Genomic DNA, 25,671 nt, shown 5'->3' on the forward strand with positions numbered 1-25,671 from the left:
ATAGTGTATAACAATATATTTTGGACTATAGATTATGTCCAGTTGGGCAGGTACATTTGTGACTGATGCCTATTTGCTGTGGAACACAGGAGCATACTGTTGTACTTTAAATAAAATATTACTATTACAGTTTGTATTACCCTTCACATCTATTGATTTCTGTTAAGCATTTAAGGTATATAGTTATAAGTGAATGATCAGGAAGCAGCATAAGACAGTTGGAAACACACAGGACAGAGGGTGGGAGTGGAGGGGTTTAGCTGCTACAGCTCCAGAGTTCAGAGTGCTGTGACCACTTCCTGTGAGAGAATGAACAGACACTCCCACTCTTCATTTCAGCCTAGACACCGAGCAGAGAGGTTCTCTCTGCAGCTCTGATATAATGACAGTTCTAGGAGGTAAAATGCTTTCAAAACATTTTTCTTTCTGCATCATTACATGTTTTGAGGAAGGATGAGTAATATATCTGAATATTGAAGGGGGAAGTCTGGTGCTTCAGTCTGGGTGCCCACTGCAGTGAGAAAGCTGACTGTGGAGGATGATTAAAAGCCTACCAAGGCATAAGAGTTGCAGAGCAAGAGAGAGGCTGCCTGAGGACCAATGGGCAAATGTCCTAGCTCCAGCTAGCTAGGTGAGTAACAAAAGGTTTACCATGATTTAAAGGTACAAGATGCAAAAGGGTACACCAAAATTTGCAGGGAACAGCAAAGAATATCCCACTGCATTTGTTTCCCACTTCATGGGACTGTGAAGCATGAAGTGGGTGTTGTTAAAATGTAATACTCAATGTAATAAGTATGTACTGTAAGTAATGTATCAGTGTTTGCAGATCACACAAAACTATGCAGCCCATTCTAGGTGGCTAAGTGTCAGATGAGATTCAATTTAGATAAATGTAAAGTCATGCACCTGGATGGTTAAAATATGCAAGCCACCTATACCCTTAATTGGACTCCACTAGGCAAGTCCATAATTGAAAAGGACATTGGAATCCTTGTAGATAATAAACTTGGCTGTAGCAAGCAATACCAGTCAGCAGCTTCGAGGGCAAACGAGGTCTTGAGCTGCGTTTAAAGGGCATAGATTTGTGGGAGGAGAAGGTTGAAACGGCTGGGCAGGTTGGAGTTGTTTATGCAGGAGAAGAGGCGCTTAAGGGGTGATATGATAACTATCTATAAATATATAAGGGGAACATATATATTGCATCTCTAATGCATTATTTACCAGTATGTCTTTCCAGCTGACACAAGGGCACCCATTTCAATCAGTCCAAATATTTGTAAAGGGTTTTTTACAGTGAGAGGATGAAGATGTGGAATTGAATCAGTTGTACTGGCAGATACATTAGATAGCTTTAAGAAAAGGTTGGATGGCTTTTTAGAAAGTGAGGGAACACAGGGTTATAGAAGATAGTTGATAGTACAATTTGATCCAGGGACGAGTCTGTTTTTTCCCTCTCTGAGGCAAATTGAAGAGGCTTCAGAAGGGAGTTTTTGCCTTCCACTGGATCAGCTAGCAGGCTATATAGACATAAAAGGTTAAGCTTGATGGACGTGTCTTTTTTCAACCTAGCTTACTATGTTACTATGTATTGTAACATAGATTTCCCTTTATTTTGGAAACTTTAGGGTGAAAAGTAGGCAATTAACCACAAAGATAAGTCTGATGTATGTAATCTGTGTAATACACTGGAAATTCATATAGGGATTGTACAGTACAGAAGAGAAACCGACTCTGCTGAGAACCAGTTAGCAGCAAAAATTCCAACTAGGGGAATTCTGACAACAATAAGAAATAATGCCAGGTTCACAGTTCTCAGTGATGGACCGACGTTTCGTCTGTAGCAACAGTTCTGACCCACTTTGAGAAAGGCTGTTGCTACAGCCAAAACGTCAGTCCCTTGTTTTGCCTGTAATAAATTAGAGAGATTTTTTTCTGTCCAGTGAGTGTAGTTTTTGATACTCTGATCTCCTGAATATGCTTTATTACTTGCACCCAGGCAACTAATTAATACTTTTTCGTGAGTGCCAATGTGATTCTTGGAACATATATATATATATATATATATATATATATATATATATATATATATATATATATATATATATATATATTTTTTTTTTTTCCCCTCCTTTACTAAATTACACAGAAATATCCCAAGCGCTATTTCATAAATACAACATTATTTTTTATTTTACTGTACCTAATCCTTTGACAAACTTCATAAGGCACATAATATAATCAGTTGCTGCATTGGCAAAGACTTGAATGTTGTCTGTGTTTAGAAAAGCTTCAAAGACATCAAACACTGGAGCCTGTTGTTTCCCTGTTAAGAAGAGAGAGAATTTATGATTTATAAAATGAATTAATGATATAACATGATCTTGAAAAGAAATACACAATGGATCATACAAACATTGGGGGTTATGTAATTACAAGTACAAAGTTTGGTTCTAGTCTAGAAACCCATAGCATCCAGTTACATTATATGTTTGCTTTCAAAAAGCAGAAGAGTATATAGAATGTACAAAATAGTTTCATAGACGTGGACCTAACTTTATTATCATTAGTTAAATTTTTTTTATAAAGCACCAAAAGATTTCCCAATGCTGTACAAAAGAAGGGTGTATACACAAAAATACAGTTGGCACAAAAACAGAGTTTGCTCTAATGCAAACGGGTCCTGTCTGTAGTTGTCAAAATATTATAATCTAGCTCAGTATACATTAATTTTAAAAAACACTGGAAGACTAATAACAAGCAGTAATTAGCCTTATTCCAATTGACAAAAAAGGTGTTTATGAAAAGGCAGCAAATTAGTAGAAAAATACAAAAATGGTCTAAGCAGGCACATGTTCAGATACTAAATTTGCAATGCCTTACCAACACTATACCCTTTTCTAATCAATAATACACTCTATTGCCCGCCCCAAGGGGGGTAGGGGGTGGGCCCTGGTGCAGTCGCACCCCTTGCCCCCCAGTAGTAATTCCACTGAAAAAAGACAAAACATTGTGCCCCCATTTTAAGTTTTGTACAGGGCTATAGAAAAATATGTGCAATTTTCTGTGTGTATTCTATAGGGAGAATGAATGTATATTTTCAGTAAAGCACTAGGCCACTCTTTACTTACCCATGGTGTAATCTCCAACAAGGTACTCCTTAATATCAGACTTATTACAATGCACGGTTTCCAGAGAACTGAACAGTGGTCTCCATCCTGAATGGATCTGCCCAGAGCACATCTCCACCAGCTCTCCTATTGATGTTATTACCTAGAAAGCAAATAGATAAATAAATAATAATTTACATTAACAAAAGGGTCCTTCTACCATTTGCCTCATACCAGAAAAAAATACATCCAGGAATTTATTCTATGGTCCCTTTAATATTTATAGATACCATAGTTACCATATTCCTACTTAAAGGACCAGTAACATAAAAAAAAATGTAAACATTTTTTTTCTACTTAACGAAAAAAAACCACCAAGGCAGTTTTAACTTTAAATTCGCAAGTTCGATTCTCTGCTTGCACTCCTCTTCAGAAACGGCGACAGGGCGACGATCGATCTATCCTGCCTGGCTATCTCCTATAGAATGCAGGGAGGAGAACATCGAGTGCCGCACAATGGATCGCCATTTCTGAAGAGGAGCGCAAGCAGGGAATAGGTAAGTAATCTCGTAATAAAGACTTTGCAAATTTAAAGTTAAAACTGTCTTGGTGTTTTTTTATCGTTATGCAGAAACAAATTTTTTTTTAAAGACCACAAAACCTTAGTTCAGAAAAAAATCATGTATGTGGCACAGTATCAAACTAGATCACATTTACTGATACCCCACTGTTCCAAGTTCCCACTTACTTCACCATAGAAAGAAAATTAGTTTGACACAATCTGCCTTTCATATGCCATGCTAAGTCGTAAAGCGTGCCCACTACAGATACTAAAAGCAAAACTTCAGATAATTGCCAAAGTTTTAAATACTAAAATTACATCAGTTTTCCTCCATTCTACTGGTACCATTTCTGATAAAAGGAAGTCTGAAAAAATTAGAAAACTTTGTTTGAAATAAGATTTCAATTATTTAAGGTGTTTTCCATTTTAGACCCTGAGCCTTGTTCACACCAATTTTGCTTATTAAATGCTATATCCTGTTTGAAGTAAGTGGTTTGTGAGTATTGAAGGACATTTTTTTGTTGAGAACCCCCATAACCAAAATATAGAATTTGTTTAATGGAGCCACACTTTATATGCTTTACAATGCAGTCCTAGTCATGAATGGTGCAACCGAGTACCAGATACGAATGTAAACAAAATCATATATACTGTATCCTTAAGCATTACTTGTTTCAAATTTTGTCCCATAGTTGTATCATCAAATTTTGAAACATGCAACTACATCTAACTTCTAACTTGTAGGATGTAATCTGTCCATTCGATAGCATCCTACAAATCTCCTGTGTAGTTTAGTACTGTATAAAGTTAAAGGCATTGCTTATTTGTCTGACATGCCTTTTGCTATGAATACATCCATACGTGCCTTTACAACACAGTGGTGAGATCTACTTATTCAATAGTAAAAAGATGCAGGTTGAGACTGTATTTATTATAAAAAATACAAACATTTTCTTATAATACACAAGATCCACAATTATCATGTACATTATTATCCTCATAAACTGAGCTTAGTGATGTTATCAGTTATAAATGATACATAGTTAAGTTGGGTTAAAAGAAAACCGAAGTCCATCAAGTTCAACCCCTCAAAATGAAACCCAGTGCACATACCTACACACATCCACTGAAAGGATATATACTAATATCTATAATTATAGTAGATTTTGGCATCATCCGGCAGTGCATTCCACGACCTCATTGTCCTCACTGTGAAGAACCTACATTGCTGCAAATAAAAGTTATTTTCCTCTAAGTCTAGTCTAAAGGGGTGGCCTGTGGTCCAATGACCCATTTTATAGCTGTATACAATGCCCTCTAATATACTTATACAAAGTAATCATGTCTCCTCACAAATGTCTTTTGTCCAGAGAAACCAAACCCAACATTGACAGTCTACCCTCAGAATTTAAATCTTCCACCCCCTTAACCTGTTTAGTTGAACATCTCTGCACTCTCAAACTCAACCTAACAAAAACTGAACTTATCATCTTTCCACCTAAGCCTGGTCCTACTCCTCTATTTACTATCTCTATTGATGGCATGCTCATTAATCCTGTCAACTCAGCTCGCTGTCTGGGGGTAATCTTTGACTCCTCTCTCTCCTTCTCTGATCATATTAACACCACTGTCAAAACCTGTCACTTTTTCTTACGCAATATTGCCAAAATCTGTCCCTTCCTTTCACCTGATGCATCCAAGACGCTCATGCATGCTCTCATCCTATCCAGACTAGATTACTGTAATCTTCTACTAACTGGCCTCCCTAACTCCCATCTCTCCCCTCTACAGTCTGTATTAAACACTACTGCCAGAATTATCCTCCTCTCATCCAAAAGGGTACAGGCCCCTCCGCTGCTGAAGTCCTTATCATGGCTTCCTATAAAACAAAGAATAACTTATAAACTCCTCCTCATAACCTTCAAAGCCCTTCATTCCTCTGCACCTAACTACATCTCATCTCTTGTCTCTCTATATGTTCCTGCCCGAAACCTCCGCTCCTCTCAGAGCAACTGCTTGGTTGTACCCCCCACTACTACTGCTGTTTCCTGTATCAAACCCTTCTCTCTTGCAACTCCTTATATTTGGAATGCCATTCCTGAATCTCTCAGGAGAGAATCCTCCTTCAATGTTTTTAAAGGAAAACTATACCCCCAAAATGAATACTTAAACAACAGATAGTTTATATCAAATTGAATGACATATTAAAGAATCTTACCAAACTGGAATATATATTTACATAAATATTGCCCTTTTACATCTCTTGCCTTGAGCCACCATTTCGTGACTCTATCTGTGCTGCCTCAGAGATCACCTGACCAGAAATACTACAACCCTAACTGTAACAGGAAGAAGTGAGGAAGCAAAAGGCAGAACTCTGTCTGTTAATTGGCTCATGTGACCTAACATGTGGTTTGTATGTGTACACAGTGAATCTTACGATCTCAGGGGGCGGCCCTTATTTTTTAAAATGGCAATTTTCTATTTATGATTACCCAATGGCACATACTACTAAAAAAGTATATTATTATGATAATGGTTCATTTACATGAAGCAGGGTTTTACACATGAGCTGTTTTACTCAGTATCTTTTAATAGAGACCTACATTGTTTGGGGGGTTATAGTTTTCCTTTAAAACAAAACTCAAAGACTACCTCTGGGAGCACCTGGATAACACTTGAACTGGCACTTATATAACAGTGTAACAAACTGTAACCCACAGCACCTTAATACCCCTCTGAATTGTGTCTGTATGTTACCCTCCCATTTAGACTGTAAGCCCTATGGGGTAGGGTCCTCTAGCCTTTTGTTTCCTTGACAATGAGCACTTAATCTGCATTGTAATTATATTTTATATTTATGTGAATTGTATTGACCCCTTGTTTGTTACTACTAATTTATTGTTTTGTTGTACAGTGCTTTGCCCCCAAGGAGCGCTTTACAAATAAAAATATAAATACATACATACATACTCTCTCCAGCTCATTTATATCTTTAAGGACCAAAACTGCACTCCATACTCCAGATGAGGCCTTACCAGGGACATATAAAAATGCAAAATTATGTTTTCATTCCTCGAGTTAATGCTGTTTTTTATGCAAGACAGTACCTTATTTGCTTTAGTAGCCACAGAATGACACTGCCTGGAATTAGACAACTTGTTATCTACAAAAAAAAACAAGATCCTTCTAAATTAAGGAAACCCCCAACACACTGCTATTTAGTGTATAACTTGCATTTATATTATTTCTGCCACAGTGCATAACCTTGCATTTATCAACTTTGAAACTTGTTTTCCAATTTGCTACCCAGTTTTTAATCTAGTCAAATCTCTCACTCTGCAAAGTGGCAACACCCTGCATGGAACTTATAGTTCTGCACAATTTTGTATCATCAGCAAAAATAGAAACAGTACTTTCAATGCTCCCCTCCAGGTCATTAATAAACAAGTCAAAAAACAAAGGACCAAGTACAGACAGACCCCTGTGGTACTCGACTGTCAACATTGGCCCAATTAGAAAATGTTCCATTTAACACCACTCTTTGTAATCTATCCTTCAGCCAGTTATCTATCCAAGTACAAATACTATGTTTCAGGCCAATATTCCTTAATTTAACCATAAACCTTCTGTGTGTTACTGTATCAAAAGCTTAAGCAAAGTCCTAGTAGATTACATCCACTGACATTGCAGAGTCAAGGTTCCTGCTCACCTCCTCATAAAAGGCAATTAAATTTGTTTGACAAGATCGGTTATGCATACAACCAAGCTTGCACAAACTCATAGTATTATGATTTGCAATGAACTCAAGTACTGTATTTTATCTCCCCTATCATGGATGTCAGACTAACTGGCCTATAGTTTTGAGGCTGAGAATGGGATCCCTTTTTTTAATTAGGTGTTAATGAATCCAGAAAAATTAAGCAATCACAGAGCTAAGCTTGTTTAGTACCCTGGAATGAATTCCATCCTGTCCCAGACCCTTGTTTATCTTTAAATGTTCTAGTCTATTTTTAATTTCCCCTTGCGTGAACCATGCATCATTTGTTGTATTAATAGAATTGGGACTATTTAGAAGGAAACCTTCATTACTTGGTTCCCCATTTGTATAGACAAATGAAAAATAGTAAAAATAGTTCATGAAGCATCTCAGCTTCATTTCTATTCTCATCAACCAACTGACCCCCCCCCCCTCCTCTAACAAATAGGGCCTCACCCCATCCTGCTTCTTTTTTTTTGACAGGCCTTTTTTTCTCTTATGGGCACTGATTGCAAAGGACAAATCAATCATTGAAGCAATATCTCAGATGTTATGTCTCTACTAATCAATCCCAATTGGCAGATTTCCTTCCTTGGGCTGATTTTGCATTCAATAATGCCACTCATTCACCCATTGGGGAATCTCTGTTTTTTACAGTTTTAGGCTAGTCTTTTCATTTTCTGGTCAATCTTGGTCTGGATTGGTTGTTGACCCTGGCCTGTTTCCTTGACTACACTTATACAATTTAAATTGCAACCAACACACTACGATTCTGAATGAGCTACGGTGGGATATGCCATCTCTATGTTAGAGGGCAAAGCTCGGATATGGGCATCTCCTTTCTGGAAAAATAATTCTCCCCTAATCCAATATGCCAAAGCCTTTCTTCAGACCTTTCAAAGACCATATCTTCAATGCTTTCCTTCTCAGTCTTCCTCCACCTACATATCTCTGAACAGAAGAAACTTCTTTGATGTTCCTTTGCTCTTTGTGTGTACTGCAGGGGCAAGGTTCATTCTGCCAAAAACTGTCCTTTGAAGCAGGGAAAATCCAGCATTGGCCAGCATTGAACCTTCTCTACCAAATAACTCTTATAGATTCTTACTTCAATTGCAGATTCAGTTCTCTTCTAAAAACATTAATTTGTAAGCCTTCCCCTGATATTCCCCTTTATCCCATGTCTACCCACCTTGCAGGTTCTGGCTATTGAAGATAGATCTCTGACATCTGAAATCATCTCGAAACCACAGGGGAATTACCAATGGCAGTTGGCTCCAGTGGTCTTGGGGGTTACCTTGACACTGGTAAAATAACCCCTCCATCGACTGGTCTAACAGTCAAATTTCTTTTTGGAGTTCCTACTGTGTCAATACTATTTATTGGATTTCTCTCACCTCTGTTGATCTTCAATCCTTGCCCATTGCATACAGATCTGCTAATACTGTTCCTCCTCATTGACTGTATGACTACCCCAAAGATCTTCTGCTAGGAACCATGCCCCCTAGTGGCCGCACTTATCCCTGTATCCTGTGAAAATCCAAGCAATGAAGGAGTATATTCAAGATAATCTTCAACAAGGCTTCATACAATCATCTACCTCTCCTGCTGGGGCAGGGTTTCTCCATGTAAAAGAAAGATGATGGTCTTCATCCCTGCATTGATTACAGGGGTCTCAATATGATCACTGTAAATATCCATTATCCTTTGCCCCTCTTCTCTCAACTCTCTGATCAATTAAAGGGAGCAAGTGTAATTACTAAACTAGACCTCCCTGAGGCCTACAACTTGATATGGATATGAGAGGGGGATCAATGGAAGACAGCCACCAGAGATGGGAATTATAATTATCTGGTGATGTACTTCGGGATCTGTAATTCACCAGCCGTCTTCCAAGAGTTTGTCAATAACATTTTCTAGGACAACATCTTCTAGGACAATCCGTGGTCATCTACCTGGATGATATTCTTGCTTTCTCCAAGGACTTGAATAACAACTCAAGGAAAAACTATCTATATGCTAAACTGTCAAAATCTGCTTTTGAAGGCTCTGAAATTTCATTCTTTGGCTATACCATTTCCCAAAAATGATCTGAAATGGATTCTGTTACAGTCTCTGCAACCAGGATTGGCTCTTTCTACTGGCACCAAGGTCATACAGAGATATATTGGCATTGCCAATTATTACAGATAATGTTACTAGAGATTCTCTTCTCACATAGCTCCTATTCTAGCTCTCATTTGAAAGAGTGGGAAACCTAATACTTGGCCCACACAAGGCTTGGACGCTTGTGCTCTGGTCCTTAGACATCCTGATCCCCTTCAGCCCTTCTTTCTGGAGGTCGATTTGGCCAATGCTGGAACCATTTTGTCCAGGAGGCAAGCATCAGATATGAAAGTACATCCTCGTGCCTACTTTTCAAAGAAATTTTCCTCTTCTGAGTAAAAGTATACTGTCAAGTTAGCTTTATTAGAAATATGTCATCTTCTAGAACAGTGATCCCCAATCAGTGGCTTGCAAGGCCCCTTGGATGCTGCTCCCAGTGGCCTCAAACAGAGTCTTATTTTTGAAGAAAAGTTTAGTTTCATAAAAACCATATGTACTACCAAACAGAGCCTCCTGTAGGCGTCCAGTCCACATAGATGCTACCAATAACAGCCAGTCAGAACCCTTATTTGGAGACATGGGTTCAATGCCTAAATACAGATTCTACTCCTGAATGCTCCTGGGTGTGCTATAATTTCCAGTTGACTGGTCTTTTTGCTTTGATTCTTAACTACGCTGATTGCGGTCTGTCCCCAACTTTTTGCCTGGATCTGCTAAATCCTGTCAGTCTGCACACCAGCTTCCTCCTTGGTCCAGACCCCAGCCTACTAGAGTTGTTAGGCCCTGACAGCAATGTAATTCTGTATAGTTTTGAATTTTTTTTAAAAAAAAAAAAATAATAATTTTTCATTGGAGCCAGGGGATCACCTCTAAAATAAAAATGTTATAATGTCACTGTGTATCTCCTGTGAGAACTACAGATTATAAATTATAAATGGAATTGATAAATTACATTTTAAATGAAACTCTTTTTTGTTTCCATTCCAAATGATATGCCATCTACATAGCTCCTGCACAACATGTTATGTATTAAAAACACTGGCTCTAACAGTTAGTGTAGCATAATTTCTGCTTGGGCCCCCCAACAATTCGTGTTATAAAAATTTCATACAGAAAACGTATAAACTTGTAGCAATGAACTGCCCAATTTTCTAAGAACTCAAATTCCTACATCCTACACTAATCTCTTAGCTCCCTACACTCCTTTTGCCTCCTGAAAATCATTCTTGTGGACTTCCCTCTTCCACCAAGTTTGTTAATGATACAAGTATGTACCCCGATCACCACAGTCACTCCCAGCAACCTGTTCCCAGCAGATGGTGTTTTAAATGTTTGGTCTTTGCCCTTCATTTACCCATTCACTTTTCCAATAACTGAATAACCTATTACTACAACCTGACTTTTGTACTAAAGAGGCTACCCCCAGGGTTCATCAAAACTTTACTGTGTCTTTATAAAATAAAAAAGTCTGAACTGACCTTGTAAAAGATCATGGATCCCAGTTTTACTACATGAGAGAGCTGTAAATCATGGCAATAATAATCCTGTTTTGTTCTTATACAGCACTTGGGAGTAGCTCCTTTCAAGGTTTCACTAGCAGACTGCGGACTAAGCCAAGTCATACCACTTTCATCGGTAGGGACTAATTTTTGTCTGTCACACCAGAAATGTGAACAAAACCCCCACTCCACCAAATTAGGTTAGAAGTGTACTTCTGCAAGATCAATGTCTTTGAGGAATCCCGTAAAAACAACAACATTCTTCAAATTGATCTAGTGGCTTGGATGTGGCCCAAGATTTTAATGGCATTAAGACTTCATGAAATGTATGATGTTTTCTACATTAGATATTAGTGTATATAGATATTAGTACTAGTTAAAAAAAATTAGAACAAACATTTACAGTTCAATTCTAATTAATAAAACAGAAAGATTTTATGGCTATGGAAAAATGATTTAGACAATTTTTTTAGGAAATAATTTTCTTTGCCATTTCCACTTGATTATTTTCAGCAAAACTATTACCTTTTTAGTCAATTTCCTTTTAGATATAGACCCTTAATGCTTACGATATCAAAAACCAATTCAAAATTAGAGTTTTATACCTTGAAAACATGGCACTCCAGCATTTTATTTTGCTTTATATGGAGATGTTTCTCACCTGATCCTGCACATCCTCATCACAGAGCTCCAACTGCATTATACGCTCTAAAGGTCGAAACAGGGCTTCATTAAAATGGAAATGCGGGGGTTCATTCCAGTTGCTTAGAACCTCAGTCATTATATCATGTAAAAATGACACTGCCTTCTGTGAAACATGCCTTTCTTTATGGCATGCTGCCTGCAAAATAAGTATTAAAAAGTTTAAACGACATTGTAATTATAAATTCATATACTAATTGAAAGGTTTTGACATATTTTGTGCATTTCATCCATTTTCAGCAAATTTGCGTTTACACATATGGATAGTAAACAAAATGGGGAAACACCCTGTATATTTTGCCAATAATGTTTTTTTTTATTGTTTTGAAACGTTACACTGTTATGGATGAATTTATACATTTATTGTATTTGTGAAGTATATAATAGCTTTAAAAAAAGCTAAACAGATTTTCTAAAAGTGTCATATTATTTCTGTCACTCCAGCAGATATATCAGTAACTAAACTAAATGCTGTTTGGAGTAGTTAGTAGTGGCCTAGCAAATTAGTTACAATATATATAATGAATAACTGGGATTATGTTTAGAGAATGCTAAAATGATGAATGTCAAGTACACAACCAATATGTAAACATACAGGATATGTTATTAGGTCCCAAGATGACCCTTCGTTATAGAATTAACTCCAGGGATTTAGGTGACCAGTTGCATTCAAAGAAGCAATTGCGTGAAAAACAAAAGCTTACTATGAAAATAATTCTTAAAACTAATTTCTAATATTAACATGACATGCTAGAACAAAATGTGGGGTTAACTAAATAAATGACACTGTCAAGTGTCTATTAATTTAAAAATATCATATCACAGGAAACGTCACAACTCAGTACATAGTAGTGAAAAGTTTAAAGAAACTAAACTCTTTCAGTAATCTTTACTCAGACAATACTCAACACTCCATATATTTATATTATATAATTTAAATCAGGTGTATGTCCATGGGCACCTTCCACCATATACAACTGCACATTTGGACAGCACCACAGAGGAGCCACTTTAAAATGCATTTATTTTTTCATCACCAACTTAGATCATGAGAGCAATATTTCAGGCCAGTTTTTGTCCCTTTAACAAGATTAATCTTACTCATCAAGCCCAGCTGCATTTATGCTTATCATTACTTTCATGACCTGGTTAAATAAAAATTGTCATACACATATTCAGAACTTATCTGAAATACACCATTTGCAGCAAAACAGTTCAACCACAGCTTCATAAATCCAAACCTATAAAAGAGCTGCTTCTATGAAAACATATAATAGACATATCCACATTACACATGTCTGATCAGCACAATTATGGAATTTCCTACATACTTTGATCATCTTACATGATAGATTTAAGTCTTCTGTTACCTCTACAAAATGCGGTGACACTAAACTCCAGCAGCGTATGATATGAAGTAGTGGACGAAATTTGCTTTGGATAATGCGCAGCATAACATCGCCGAGGCGGAAGAGATGGAGCGCACTTCTCCTGTCCTGAGTGGATTTCACCTCCCCTGCCAGGTATTAAAAAGAGCAATCGTTTAGTTTATACAGTTCCACCATCCCTAAAGATATCAGGATACACATAGAAAATCAGAAAAATCACATTTTATTGTTAATAGTCAAGAAAGAAAATCAGTGAGTTGAAAAAAAAGTTGCTATGTTCCACAAGACCAATGTAAATAGGTCTAAAAAATCATAAAAGCACTGTCTTAATTTATTTTGTAAAGCAGCACTTAGATCCAACTATTGTTAACAAAAAAGGCAAGCATATTTTCACTATGATAAGGTATCTAGTAACCAAGATATATAGTCTAAATTGCAGATCTTTCCAGTTTTTAGAGTTAGTTATAATTACTTAAATATATTAAAAGCGGTTGTGGAGAAATTGTATTCAAAAATTATACACTGCTTGCTAATTTCTGGAAAGGCTGACAAAAAGATAGGTAGGTTGAGTCCTCCTAGAAGTTTGAAAATATCTCAATCTTTGATTTCTTATTTTGCCATATGAATGGTATAGTTTGTTCTATTTTTTTTTAACACCAGAATGTTTCAATAGGATAGAAAGAATTAAAGATAAGATATTTTTGGGAGTCTCAACATTGTAAAAAATCCGCCTTAAAAGGTTGAGTGGAAAATGCTTGTATAATGATTCAGTTATTTTAATTAGTGGAGTAAAATCTAAAGATGTAGACTTTGCATAAACCAGATGGTATTATAATTAATAATGAGCAAAATATTTTCACAAGGTTTTGTTGTGAAAAAGATGTCCATAGACTCAAATGAGTAAAAAAAAATTGTAACAACTCCAAATTGATCCCTGGACATCTCCCATTGACTTAAAAGTTATACAACTTCCTGTTTTTCTTTTTTTAAAGGAAGGAAGTTGAATACTTTCTCACTGAGAAACAACCAGACAAAACCATTACTACATAAATAAAAGTTGTAATGACACCAAAAGTTAAAGGTTAGCTTGTACAACATGAACAAAAGATTTCACTCTTAATTTCTTAATAGTGCACTTATTTAACTCTTGAAGCTGGCTTGGAGAGAGAGTAGACCTTGATCTGTGTCTTACATTGATGCCTCTTGGGATGATATGAATAATCTTTAATATTTTTTGCTGTTTTGAAGAACAAGTAATTTGTGAGTCAGTTTGTGTGTATTTGGTTGAAGTAATATAGTAAATCTTGTTTATCAGTTGATCTGTATATTTTTGTGCTTCTTCATGATTATTATAAAATAGGTTCCAGAACTTGATGTTAAGGTTTAATAAAGAGATGGCAAATTCTTCCCTTATTTTGTGATAATAAGAGCTATCCTAGAATATTAAAAATGTTTTCCTGTCCATTTCTAAAATATCTGTCTGAATAATTACACTATGTCTGATTTAGGTCTAAAATACATTTTCGTAGGGAGGTCCCAGACAGTGGTCTTTCTCTCTATTTTAATATTAGCTAAAGATGTTCACAGACAGGTCAACAAAATCTGCTCCAGACCAAGTCGTCAACTTATTAACTAATGTACAAGTATGAGATACCCCAACAGGCCTGCCTGACATATACTGTATCTGACCTCAAGTTATTGTGTATTGGAACTACATTGTAGCTCTTTTGTTTGATCGTCCAGTCCTGTAGCTCACAAGTGTGTGTCATCGAACTTCTGAGGCTTCAGATTTGTTTGTGAAGAATATTACGTTTTTCTGATAGAGTGTTAATATTTTCCTGTAACTCTCTAATTCCTTTGTTAATTGTATATTTTATAGCTGCCTCTATTGTTAGGTTAACTTATTTATACAACTTTTCCTGCAATGAGAGAGTAGTCATTACTGTTTGATATTTAGTGTGCAGTGATTAAAGGGATTCTGTCATTGGAAAACATTAAATTTTTTTCAAAAGAGCAAACAGATTTTTTAATATTTTAAATATTAATATTTAATATTTTTAATTTTATAATCTGAAATGGGACTAGACATGTTATCAGTTTTCCAGGTGCTTCCAGTCATGTGACTTGTGTTGTGATAAACATCAGTCATTCTTAGTCAGAGTGGAACCACCCCTCCCTTCCCTCCCAGCACTTATTAAGTGATATGGAGAGGGGAAGTGGCCCTATAGTTGCATCAGAATTTGCATTTGTGACTGCAGCCTAGGGCACAGGCACAATCCTGGTGACAATATGTTAAGATCTGTTACACAGGGTTGTGTACAAGTATTCCCTTCCTAAAGGGTATGTTGTCTAGGTAAGTAATGTTAGAGGCCTTTGGCAATGTTATATAGTCCAAGATGGTCAGGTGTGCTCCTGGAGAACAGGTATCAGACACAGCCAAATGCTTACCCATAACTGGGTATAGTTTCAAGAAAGGCCAATAGTTTAGGTAGGCAAGGGTCAAGAAGGGGCAGGTTGTTGCATACTGTTTGTATGGATGGGCACTATGTCTTCTATCCAAGTATGTATAGTTTGGCACACATCCATGTCAAGTACAGAAAGAGTTTGTACTGGTGGGCAGAGTAACTATAAGTGGAAGTTACCAAGGTGTTACTAACAAGGGTTGTGTCCTTCCCCTCTCTATTCAAACAGGACTGTGTCAAGCCTATTCTTAAAAAGGCCAAGCTTTACCCATCCAGTCTCTCTAATCTAACACTTGCTTCTAAAAATACAAATGACTTACAAATGATCATCAGGCTTTCAAAGTCAAAGAACACTTCTCCATTCTAATCCTCCTTGATCTATGATCTGCATTTGATACAGCTGAGCATTCTCTCCTTATGCAAATTCTGCATTCATTGCTATCCTTAATAAGGCTGCATCCTGGTTCTCTTCTTACCTTTCCACCTGATCTTTCACTGTCTCTTATGCAAACAAAATCATCACCAGTTCCATTTAATGTAGGCATGCTGCAAGGGTCTGTTCTTGGTCCATTGTTATTCTCCCTGCATACTTTGTCTCTCCACTGCTGAAGTCCTTATGGTATCTTGGCTTCCCATACATCAAATAATATCTTACTCCTTCTTACAACCAACCAAGCCCATTCTTCTCTACCTCTTGTATATTTCTGGCTGCCCCCTAAACTCCTGTCAGAGCAATTATTTGGAGCACTTGCTAAACACATGACCCACTTACGGCACTTATTGTGCAGTAACACCCAGTGTAAACTTCGATTTGTGTCTCAAAATTACCCAACCAATTAGATGGTAAGCGCAACAGGCTAGGGATTTCCCAACTTGTGTTAAATGTATCTTTTAGCCTGTAAGCACAGTGTTAAAAAGAATGCTAGCATGACAAAAGCCAGCACATGAAAGGAGGTCTACCTGGCATTGCTAGAGAATAATCAACTGCGTTAGTGACTGAATGAAACAGCTGAGCTTGTGATGCCTTCTTCAGTTGGTAAAGAAACCCACTTAGAGCCACCAAGTTAAGCCGGTCAGCTGCACCTTCGAATAACCTAAAAAATACAAAAAAAACAGTGATTAAAGAAAATTTTCATCATTGGGATTTGCATTTTATGTAAATAATTTACAGGCTTTGCAAGGCAGGGTAATCTTTCCAATTGTGTTTTAAATCCTCTGCACTCAAATCCTCAGCATTCAAGCAAAAAGAAGACTGCCAGAATAAAGGCCTTAATAACAAATTAAACTTCAGACAATAGTGTATTACAAATATATAAGACATAATATTAAGACATAATGCAATAATAATAATGAAATCAGGATGTTTACCACATATACTTAGCCATAACCATCAAATAGAGTACTATTTATAAGAAACTACATCTCTGCTGAAGAAAGGCTTTACAGTTTTTAGTTAACTTGCTTGGTCCTCCATTTTTAAGTGAGAGTTAGTGCACAGTGATTATTCAAGTACAAAAATCCTCCTGTACCAGTACAAACAGTGTCCAGTGTACTAACTTTTGTGTCCAGTATTGACTCCTTGAAGGGGAACTAAAGTCTAAAATAGAATAATGCTAGAAATGCTTTATTTAGTATACTAAACATAAACATGGTCTTACTGCACCAGAAGCCTTATTAAACAACAGATTTATGTTTGCAAAGTTCACCACAGGTGGCTGTCATCTTGTAACTTTGTAAAACATCTTTGTAAGACCAAGACTATACACATGCTCAGTGTGGTCTGGGCATCAGTTGGGAGGCTAAGCTTAGGGATTATCATAAATTATCAAAACAGCACAAGTCAAACAATATCTGCCATAGAAGCTGTTACAACAAGAGAAGCTGAATCAGAATATGCAGACTGCACTGGGTCTGAGGATACAAATCTCTACACAGTGACCAGCTGCTTTATAGGTAAGCAAACAAAGCTGCTTGAGTACTGGGAAGTAAGGTTTGAAAGTATGATTGTTTCCCTGCAGAGCAGTTAGGGGCAGTCTTAGATTTCCTATCTGCAGCTGTCAGAGCAAGTAAAACAAAGGAATTTATGTTATAAAATGGCACCAGCATATTGTGCTAACTGCTGAAAAAAAATATCCGTCACCTCTATATTCTCTTACCTGATAACATTACTATGTTATGGTTTACCTGTCATTACACACAACCATACCTCAATTTTAGTGTGCCTGCCCTTGTGGTTAGGTTCATAAATGAACCTTCAGAGATCCGTGTGTAACTAAAAACCCCTGTCTTTTTGAACACATGCATTTGCATATCTACTGAATTACTTAGACAGGGGCCCAGGGAATGTGCACGGACCCATTTGGTTATGTCAGTAGCACTTCCCTTATACTTATATACATTTCTACTTAGCAATGTGAGTGCTCCCACAACCCCCTTTTGTATTTGCTATTGTAGCCTGAAGCTTTGGCTAAGCTTCATGTCCACACCCATACCCACCCCGATCAACTAATGGTGGCCCTATGTTTTTAACAGCACCAAATCACACTTCTAACACCCATTTACATTCACTAGATCCATTACTACATTTATATAATTTGTCCTTTACTTATTTTAGTTCACATTTTTTCTTATTTATACCTGTACTAACACATATACATATATATATATATATATATATATATATATATATATATATATATATATATATATATATATATATATACTTTCTAAGTATTCACTTATATATTTAATTTTACTTTGTCTTTACCATTTTCATAATATACTTTTTTTTTTAAAAATAGGCGTTGGTTTTGGGCAATCACTCTCTCTTAAAAGCTGCAAGTTAGCAGCGGTGAAGGATCTAGCCCTCAGACAGAAACCAAGGTTCAGCAGACTTCTACTTCAACTAATGCTATTATGCAGAGAGGCACAGGATCCTCAATACTATGACTGAAGGTAAACAAGTTAGGGACCGCCATATGGGGTTTACCTTGACGTGGTATGGTGGCTTTTCAACTTTATGATCATAACTTTGTAACTAAAAACCCCTGTCTTTGTGAACACATGCATTTGCATATCTACTGAATTACTTAGACAGGGGCCCAGGGAATGTGCACTGACCCACTTGGTTATGTCAGTAGCACTTCCCTTATACTTATATACATTTCTACTTAGCAATGTGAGTGCTCCCACAACCCCCCTTTTGTATTTGCTCAAATCCTTGTACTTCTTTTAAATTACAATAATTTGCTATAAATGTAGCTGTGTGTTAACTAATAATGTTCTGCTCCAGAAAGAACTTGGGACTGATCAGAGCCCTTCCTAGTGGTCAGTCACTTATAACAGTAAAGTGATCTGTAATATAAATCTCCATTTAATTTTTGCATGCCCAAACTTGTGGTTATCCACAATGTAGCTGTGTGTTAACTAATAATGTTTTGCTCCAGAAACAACTTGGGACTGATCAGATCCCTTCCTAGTGGTCAGTCACAACAGTAAAGAGATCTGTAATATAAATCTCCAATTAATTTTTGCATGCCCAAACTTGTGGTTATCCATTGTGCTTTACTGTTGCCTGTAGACATTCACCCATATATCACTCCCTATTGCACTTCGGCAGACAACCTCTCTTCCTGTTAGAGCCAAATATTTCATATTTTACCTTTATTTTATCAGCCCAAAGGGGCAGTGCTTGTGTTTTCACCCTTAACTAAGTTGTTTGGTTTTGGGCCCACCTTGGAGAAATTTCTATTTGGTAACAAGTAAATGAACAAGCTTTACAAATATGTAACCAGTATATGCTTAGTTTAAATGTGTCAAAAGAGCTTACTGCTGTACATGGTGGGCCCGGGTTCACACACCCCAGACATTCAGCAAGGGGAGCAAATACCAGGAAACATCAAAGGAAGCTGGCACAAGCATGAGACCCACGAAATAGTAGAGCCAGAGTCAGATAGTAAAAGGTGAAAAAAGCTTACATTTTATTATTCCAAAAATTAAGAACCAGGGCCTGACGCATTTTGTGTCTACCAAGGACACTTAGTCATACCTATGACTAAGTGTCCCTGGTAGACACGAAACGTGTCAGGCCCTGGTTCTTAATTTTTGGAATTATAAAATGTAAGCAGAGATATAATGCCCTCCATATGTGGTAGAAGTCATTCCTGTAAGGAAGGTACACATTTTATAGGTCAGGTAATGCAATGATTCTATGTACCATACCACCCTCAGTTCACAGGAATAGTGGAAAGGATGAATTACACATTAAATTTAAGACTTGCAATAATGTTATTAGACAATGGAAACACAAGGGTGGTCCTAAGTGTCAGAGGAAGAATTTCCTCCTCTATCGAATACACACCTTTTGAACTAAGCACAGGGAGACAGATACCATTGATTTTTACATTAACTTTCTTATTTAAGCCACAGAAAGATACTATTGCAAATCAGAATGGTTGCAACTTTTACAGAAAAATCTAAAATCAATTATCCGGCATGCTGCCTCTAATACGCAAAAGATGAATCCTTTATGATAATCATACCCCAGATTAACATACCTTTCTCCCTCTTATTTGGTTTCTAGTTTACAAGCATCGTCAACTCTTTTAGCTACTTTCTTTGTCCAGGTTCATGAAATACAAGGAAGTAGCTTAAAGAGCTAAAGTTAATCTAATATCTTTGATATCCCAAAAATGCCAAGGTTCCGGTCATGGTTCACGCTTTTGCCTATAACAGCCACCTTTCACTTAGAGAGGAGCACTACTCAGATGTCGCCAGGTCTTAAAATGAGAGAACAATGGTGTGAGTTTTGGGCAGACAAGGGAACCGTAACTGGGCATGCACTTCCTCTGCTCCAATAGAAATCAATCAGGCACCTCTCTAAGGTGAAAAGGAGGAGACCTCAGGGGGTGGAACTTCACCTCCAGCCCTGTCATGTCCTTGTAAAACATTCTGGCAGTGAACTGTGATGATAGCTCATTGGAGCCATAATTAAGAATAGTCTCAACTTAAGCCTTTTAGACTCATAATGCAGTGATATGCTGTATTATGTGCCTACCACCCAGTGTAACATCCAGCTGGTTCAATAAGGTTGCAATAGGATAATTGATCAGGTGCACACATGCTTTTTCAGCAGATGCTGTGTTATATCTTTTTGTTATTTGGCATGAATTTTAAAAAGTGCTATTTTTTTAGATGCTCAAAGCAGATGTAGTGTGACCATCTTCCATTTCTTAGATGGTGTGTTTTTGTTTATGTAGACTTTACCTCATTTATCCTGCCCATCACTGGTAAATGTATTCATCATGGGTGTGGAAACCATTCCTGCAATAGCTTAAGCAATTTTTTTCAGCAGTTTTTATATGTAGTTTTACAAACTATAGGCCTCCTTTTGGTAAAGGAACAGCAAAGTATATATAATAAATCTCTAAATATGCTGCCAACCTGGTTCCATGACTGTATACACAGCCATGAAAACCAGATATACAGTGACCAGCTTGTGGTCAAAATGCTTACCGACAGGTATGTAATCCAGTTTTATAAACTGCTGAACTGCTGCGAGACAATTTCATTGCTGCTACATAACACAGGTGCTGCTAAAATAAGCAATGTATAGAAATTTCAGTGCACATTACTGTCTCTGGCTAGGTCTATTCATGACCAAACTTGTAGGAATACGTGTAAAGATCTGCCCACATACATAAAATACTAAAAAATCATGTCTGGACATGTCTTTTTCAATATTCCATGTAGCCATATCCACATGATAGCAGAGAGTTTCTCAGTGTTCAACTAATCACAATGTGGCTAGTAATATCAAACATAACCACATGATGGTGCTCACAGTAGAGGGCTAACTGCTGCTAAGGTTGATTGGTATCATACAAAACAACAATGTCCTCTCCCCCCAAAAGTGGGCAGGCCATGCTCTGGTGAATTGTAGCACTGCCCATTAGAATGTAGGCATGTCCTTTTCCTGAACATATGATATTGGCACAATCTTGTGATTCTACATATTTCAAACATGCTAGGGTTAGATTACAAGTTACTTATTATCAAACATCAGAGATATAAAAATGCTTAGTGCAATTACTTGTCTGCCTCGGTGGATAGTGTACAAACAGCTTTCGCAGCATTGTTTCCACTTATCAGGCTGGTCCCACGGAAGTCGAAGGCTCTGCCCTTGGCTCCTTCCTTGATGAGCTCTTGTATGGGAACTGGTTGTATGATGGGACTCTTGCTCAGTGAACCCTCTTGCTCAGATGACTGATCTTGAGAACATTCTGCCGCATGCTCCTGGCAACCAGAAGGGAGTTTCTGCGACTGGGTTATAGTTAATGAAGGCTGGGACATACCATCACGGAAATGTGTATGCTCCAAGGTGCTAATATACTCACAAACCCTGGCAAGAGGCAAAATTCAAAAGTACAGTTAAGTGCTACTTTATAGAAACATTTCATATTTTTTCTTTGTAACATTTGCAATATATATATATATGTATATATATATGTGTGTGTGTGTATATATGTGTATATATATATATATATATATATGGTTTAAATTATTTACAAAACATGCCATTCTGTTTTTATTTACAATATAGACAATGCCCTAAGTTTTTGAAAGCGTGTTGTACTAAAAAGACCAAATTCAGAATTGTAATTTGTTCATAAATTAAGAAATTGTGATTCCTAAAAACCTTCATAAAAAAAATCAGTTCTGATTCCCAAAAACTACATGTTCTGTGTAGGAAAATAAGATTTATCTAGCTACTTCATAAAGTAGAAGTTTTACAACTTGGTCAAGCAAGAAAATATCAATTATATACATTCTAACTAGAGTAACAGGGTTAAAAAGTTAATAGAATAGTTTTTTTTTCTTTTTTAGCTTTTAGGCAGTTCAGGAACATACTAAAATAAATTCATCAACAGTACTAACATCAGTGAGATTATGCTGAGAAACAACTGTATAAAAGAGTAATTTAGACACTACATTTTACACAGGCTAATTTTGGCAGTATAAAAACATACATATTTACTGGGAATGACTTTTCATTAAATTAAACACAGAATAAAAACCCAATGTCTTTAAAATGTTACTTCACAAATATAACGGTAAATATATTGCCTTGAAAGGAAAGACATAACCAAACAAAACAAACATGGTTTTACATAAAGGTTAGCTTTGAGATTGAAAAAAAACAAAACATATATTTATGTCATTCAATTTTTTTACACCTAAACTATTTTGAAATAAGCAAATTGTAAAAAAAAAACAAGAAAGGCGGATACCCTTAGTATTATCGGTAATTAATTTGAATTATGAAGAGTTATTTTTTCTCTATTTACATAACTCTCAAAGACTTCCTTTTAACAATTCGCTAACAGTTTTTAACCAGTTCTAATAACTTACTAATGATGGTTGAGCTTGATAGTATTCACCCCAGGGGACAGTAATATTTGATGTCTAGCATGGTGGCAAGAGATTGGCAAATTGCTAACGTGGTGGCATTTGTTCAAAAAGGGATGCTGTTCTCAACCTGAAAACTAAAGGCCTATACAAATTGTATCCAAATATTGCCTAAAACTGCCATTCAGCCTTTAAAACAGGGAATTATTTACAGGTGTATTTTAATTGGCTGGGGCTTATAAGCTCTCTGCTTAAAGGAGAAGGAAAGCTACGGAGGCATTTTATTGCCAAAAGATTAGCTGCAATAGTGCAAGCTAGAATGCTATATTTATTCTGTAGAATGTTTTACCATACCTGAGTAAAAAGCTCTAGAAACTCTCTGTTTGTTAAGGATAGGAGCTGCAGTATTAACATGGTGTGACATCACTTCCTGCCTGAGTCTCTCCCTGCTCTGGGCTCAGATTACAGTAGAGAAGGGAGGGGGTTGGGGAAGAGCAGCAAACTGAGCATGCTCTTGCCCAGGGCAATGAGGTTTAAGCTGAAGGCAGGAAGTCTGATACAGAAGCCCATGTGTACACAATAGAAGGAAAGAAATGCAGTGTTTCTTTTGACAGGGGACTCAGAGCAGCACTACTTTGGGGGTTTACTGGTATATTTAGATGGGCCTTTCTGATAAGGCTTACTTAGTTTTAACCTTTCCTTCTCCTTTAATCACTAGAGCTCCTGAGTGTTCTATGTTTTCACATAGAAAAGAACAAAGCACAAAAGTATATCTATAGGTCTGAATATATACATATATTCACTAGTCCAATCGTTTCAGCACTCCCTTGTCCCTAGTTACTGTATATGACCCAGGTGCTATCTAATACTGCATCATACACCAAAATCAAAATCAAAAAAGATAATAAGGTGCACTTTAGTAACTTTTAAAAACGAAAAAAAATTGTTGCGCTTTATTCACTACATCATTGTCAACATTTTAGTCTGTTCCTATGACCTTTATGTAGACAAAACTAGGCAAGCTGTGGGTTTTTCCCTGATGAAGATCACAATTTGTGATCAAGATGTTGGAAATTATTGTTTGAAATAAATAATTTTTGACAGTTCCTGATGTGTGTGGTGCTTTGTTCCAGTCATGTGTGGGTTGACCTGAAACCCACAGGGTTACAGGTTTGGGATGAAATTTGGCCAACCATTTCTGGCACTAAGTACCTTATAATGTTTTATTGGATACTTTCTGATGTTTTTGATCTAAGGGTTTCTGAACCACCCAAATAAGCTTAATATCTCTTTTTAATACATTTAAAGTACCTAGAGTAGAGACATCTCTCATTTGAACATATATATACAGATTTTTGTCTACCTACTCCAGGCTAAAAAGTGTTTGGTTTTTTTTTTTTTAGTGAGATTTTGCTTTCTGAAATAATCTTTTTTTTGTTTCTCCAGGATTAATTATAAATAGGGATATGTATTTTTGAACATGTGCATTTGTAGTGACTAAAAACGCTGTGCTTAAAGGGGAACTCCGGCTTCCAAACCAAAATTTGATAAAGAGGCCCACATAACACAGAAACCCCTAAAATATTCATCACAGTTACCCGTTTCAAAAAGTATGAATAAATGGCATTTTCTATGCTGAAATTCAGCTGTGTAACAGTTTGTAATGGAATCTTCTGACCTGCTCCAAGATGGCGTCCAAAATGGCGATTCCTCTTCCCTGCACATGGTTCCGGCTGGTCGCAATCCTCCTGCATCATCTCCTTCTCGCCCTGTGATTGGTCGCCGGCGACGGAACGGACGCCGGCGTCAGAATCGGGCGCCGGCGTCAAGGCGTCAGCGTGGGGACGCTGGCGTCTGCGTCTGACGCAAGCGCGTCAATTTTGGCGCCAATAGACTGGACTATAAAGACCCTCATTTCCTTCCTGACCTTGCCCAATTATAGGTCTGTTTCATATAGTTCCTGGGTGCGATATATTCTGTCTTGATCTTCCGTGTTTTGAACCTTTGCCTGTTATCGACTTTGAATCTGTGCTGCCTGTCTTGACCATTCTGCCTGTTTGACGACCATTCTTTGATAAACCCTTTTCTGTACTGCGAACCTGATTTGTTGCTTCCTCTTTGGTCCTTACTTCAACTGCGCCTTCGGGCATTACAGTATAATTGGGCCATGGACCCCTCGGAGGAGGCCCAAGTACCCCTCGATGTCGGAGGGGCCATTCGGGGGTTGGCTTCTCGCATGAAATCCTATGAAGCCCAGCAGTCTCAAATTGGCCAGGCTATTGATGTTATCCTGGAGAAATTGACTGCCATGTCTCCTGCGGCTCCTGCGGCTGTGCCTGTTCCTGCCGTTCCTGCTCCTCTTCAGGTGTCTGAACCTCGTGTTCCTGCTCCACCTCTTTTCAGCGGAGACCCAAAAGCTTGTCGAGGTTTTATTAACCAATGTGAAATTCAATTCACTCTGCAGCCAGGCCAGTTCGTCTCCGAGCAAGCCAAGGTTGGTTATGTCATCTCCCGTCTGCAGGGGAAGGCTCTGGAATGGGCATCACCCCTTTGGGAGAAGAGAGACCCGCTGATCGACAACGCCGGGGCTTTTCTCCAAGAACTCCGGACGGTGTTTGATGCTCCAGGTCGTACTACTGCAGCCTCGGCTCGACTGTTCCAGCTTCAACAAGGCACTC

General features: G+C 37.4%; 1 protein-coding gene across 2 annotated transcripts in view; it reads right to left on the reverse strand.

Annotated features, from left to right (window-relative positions):
* Positions 1-25,671, reverse strand: part of arfgef3.S (ARFGEF family member 3 S homeolog) — a 175,335-nt gene that overhangs the window by 37,667 nt on the left and 111,997 nt on the right. For both annotated transcript variants that reach the window (XM_018265297.2, XM_041564498.1), the window contains exons 19-24: positions 21,678-21,986; positions 16,547-16,680; positions 13,107-13,252; positions 11,696-11,875; positions 3,132-3,273; positions 2,204-2,326 (exon numbers count right to left, since the gene is read on the reverse strand). In XM_018265297.2, coding sequence (XP_018120786.1) covers positions 2,204-2,326; positions 3,132-3,273; positions 11,696-11,875; positions 13,107-13,252; positions 16,547-16,680; positions 21,678-21,986 — 1,034 coding nt within the window. The remainder of the gene's footprint in view (positions 1-2,203; positions 2,327-3,131; positions 3,274-11,695; positions 11,876-13,106; positions 13,253-16,546; positions 16,681-21,677; positions 21,987-25,671) is intronic.

The sequence above is a fragment of the Xenopus laevis genome, chromosome 5S (assembly GCF_017654675.1).
Source record: "Xenopus laevis strain J_2021 chromosome 5S, Xenopus_laevis_v10.1, whole genome shotgun sequence".
Taxonomy (NCBI): Eukaryota; Metazoa; Chordata; class Amphibia; order Anura; family Pipidae; genus Xenopus; species Xenopus laevis.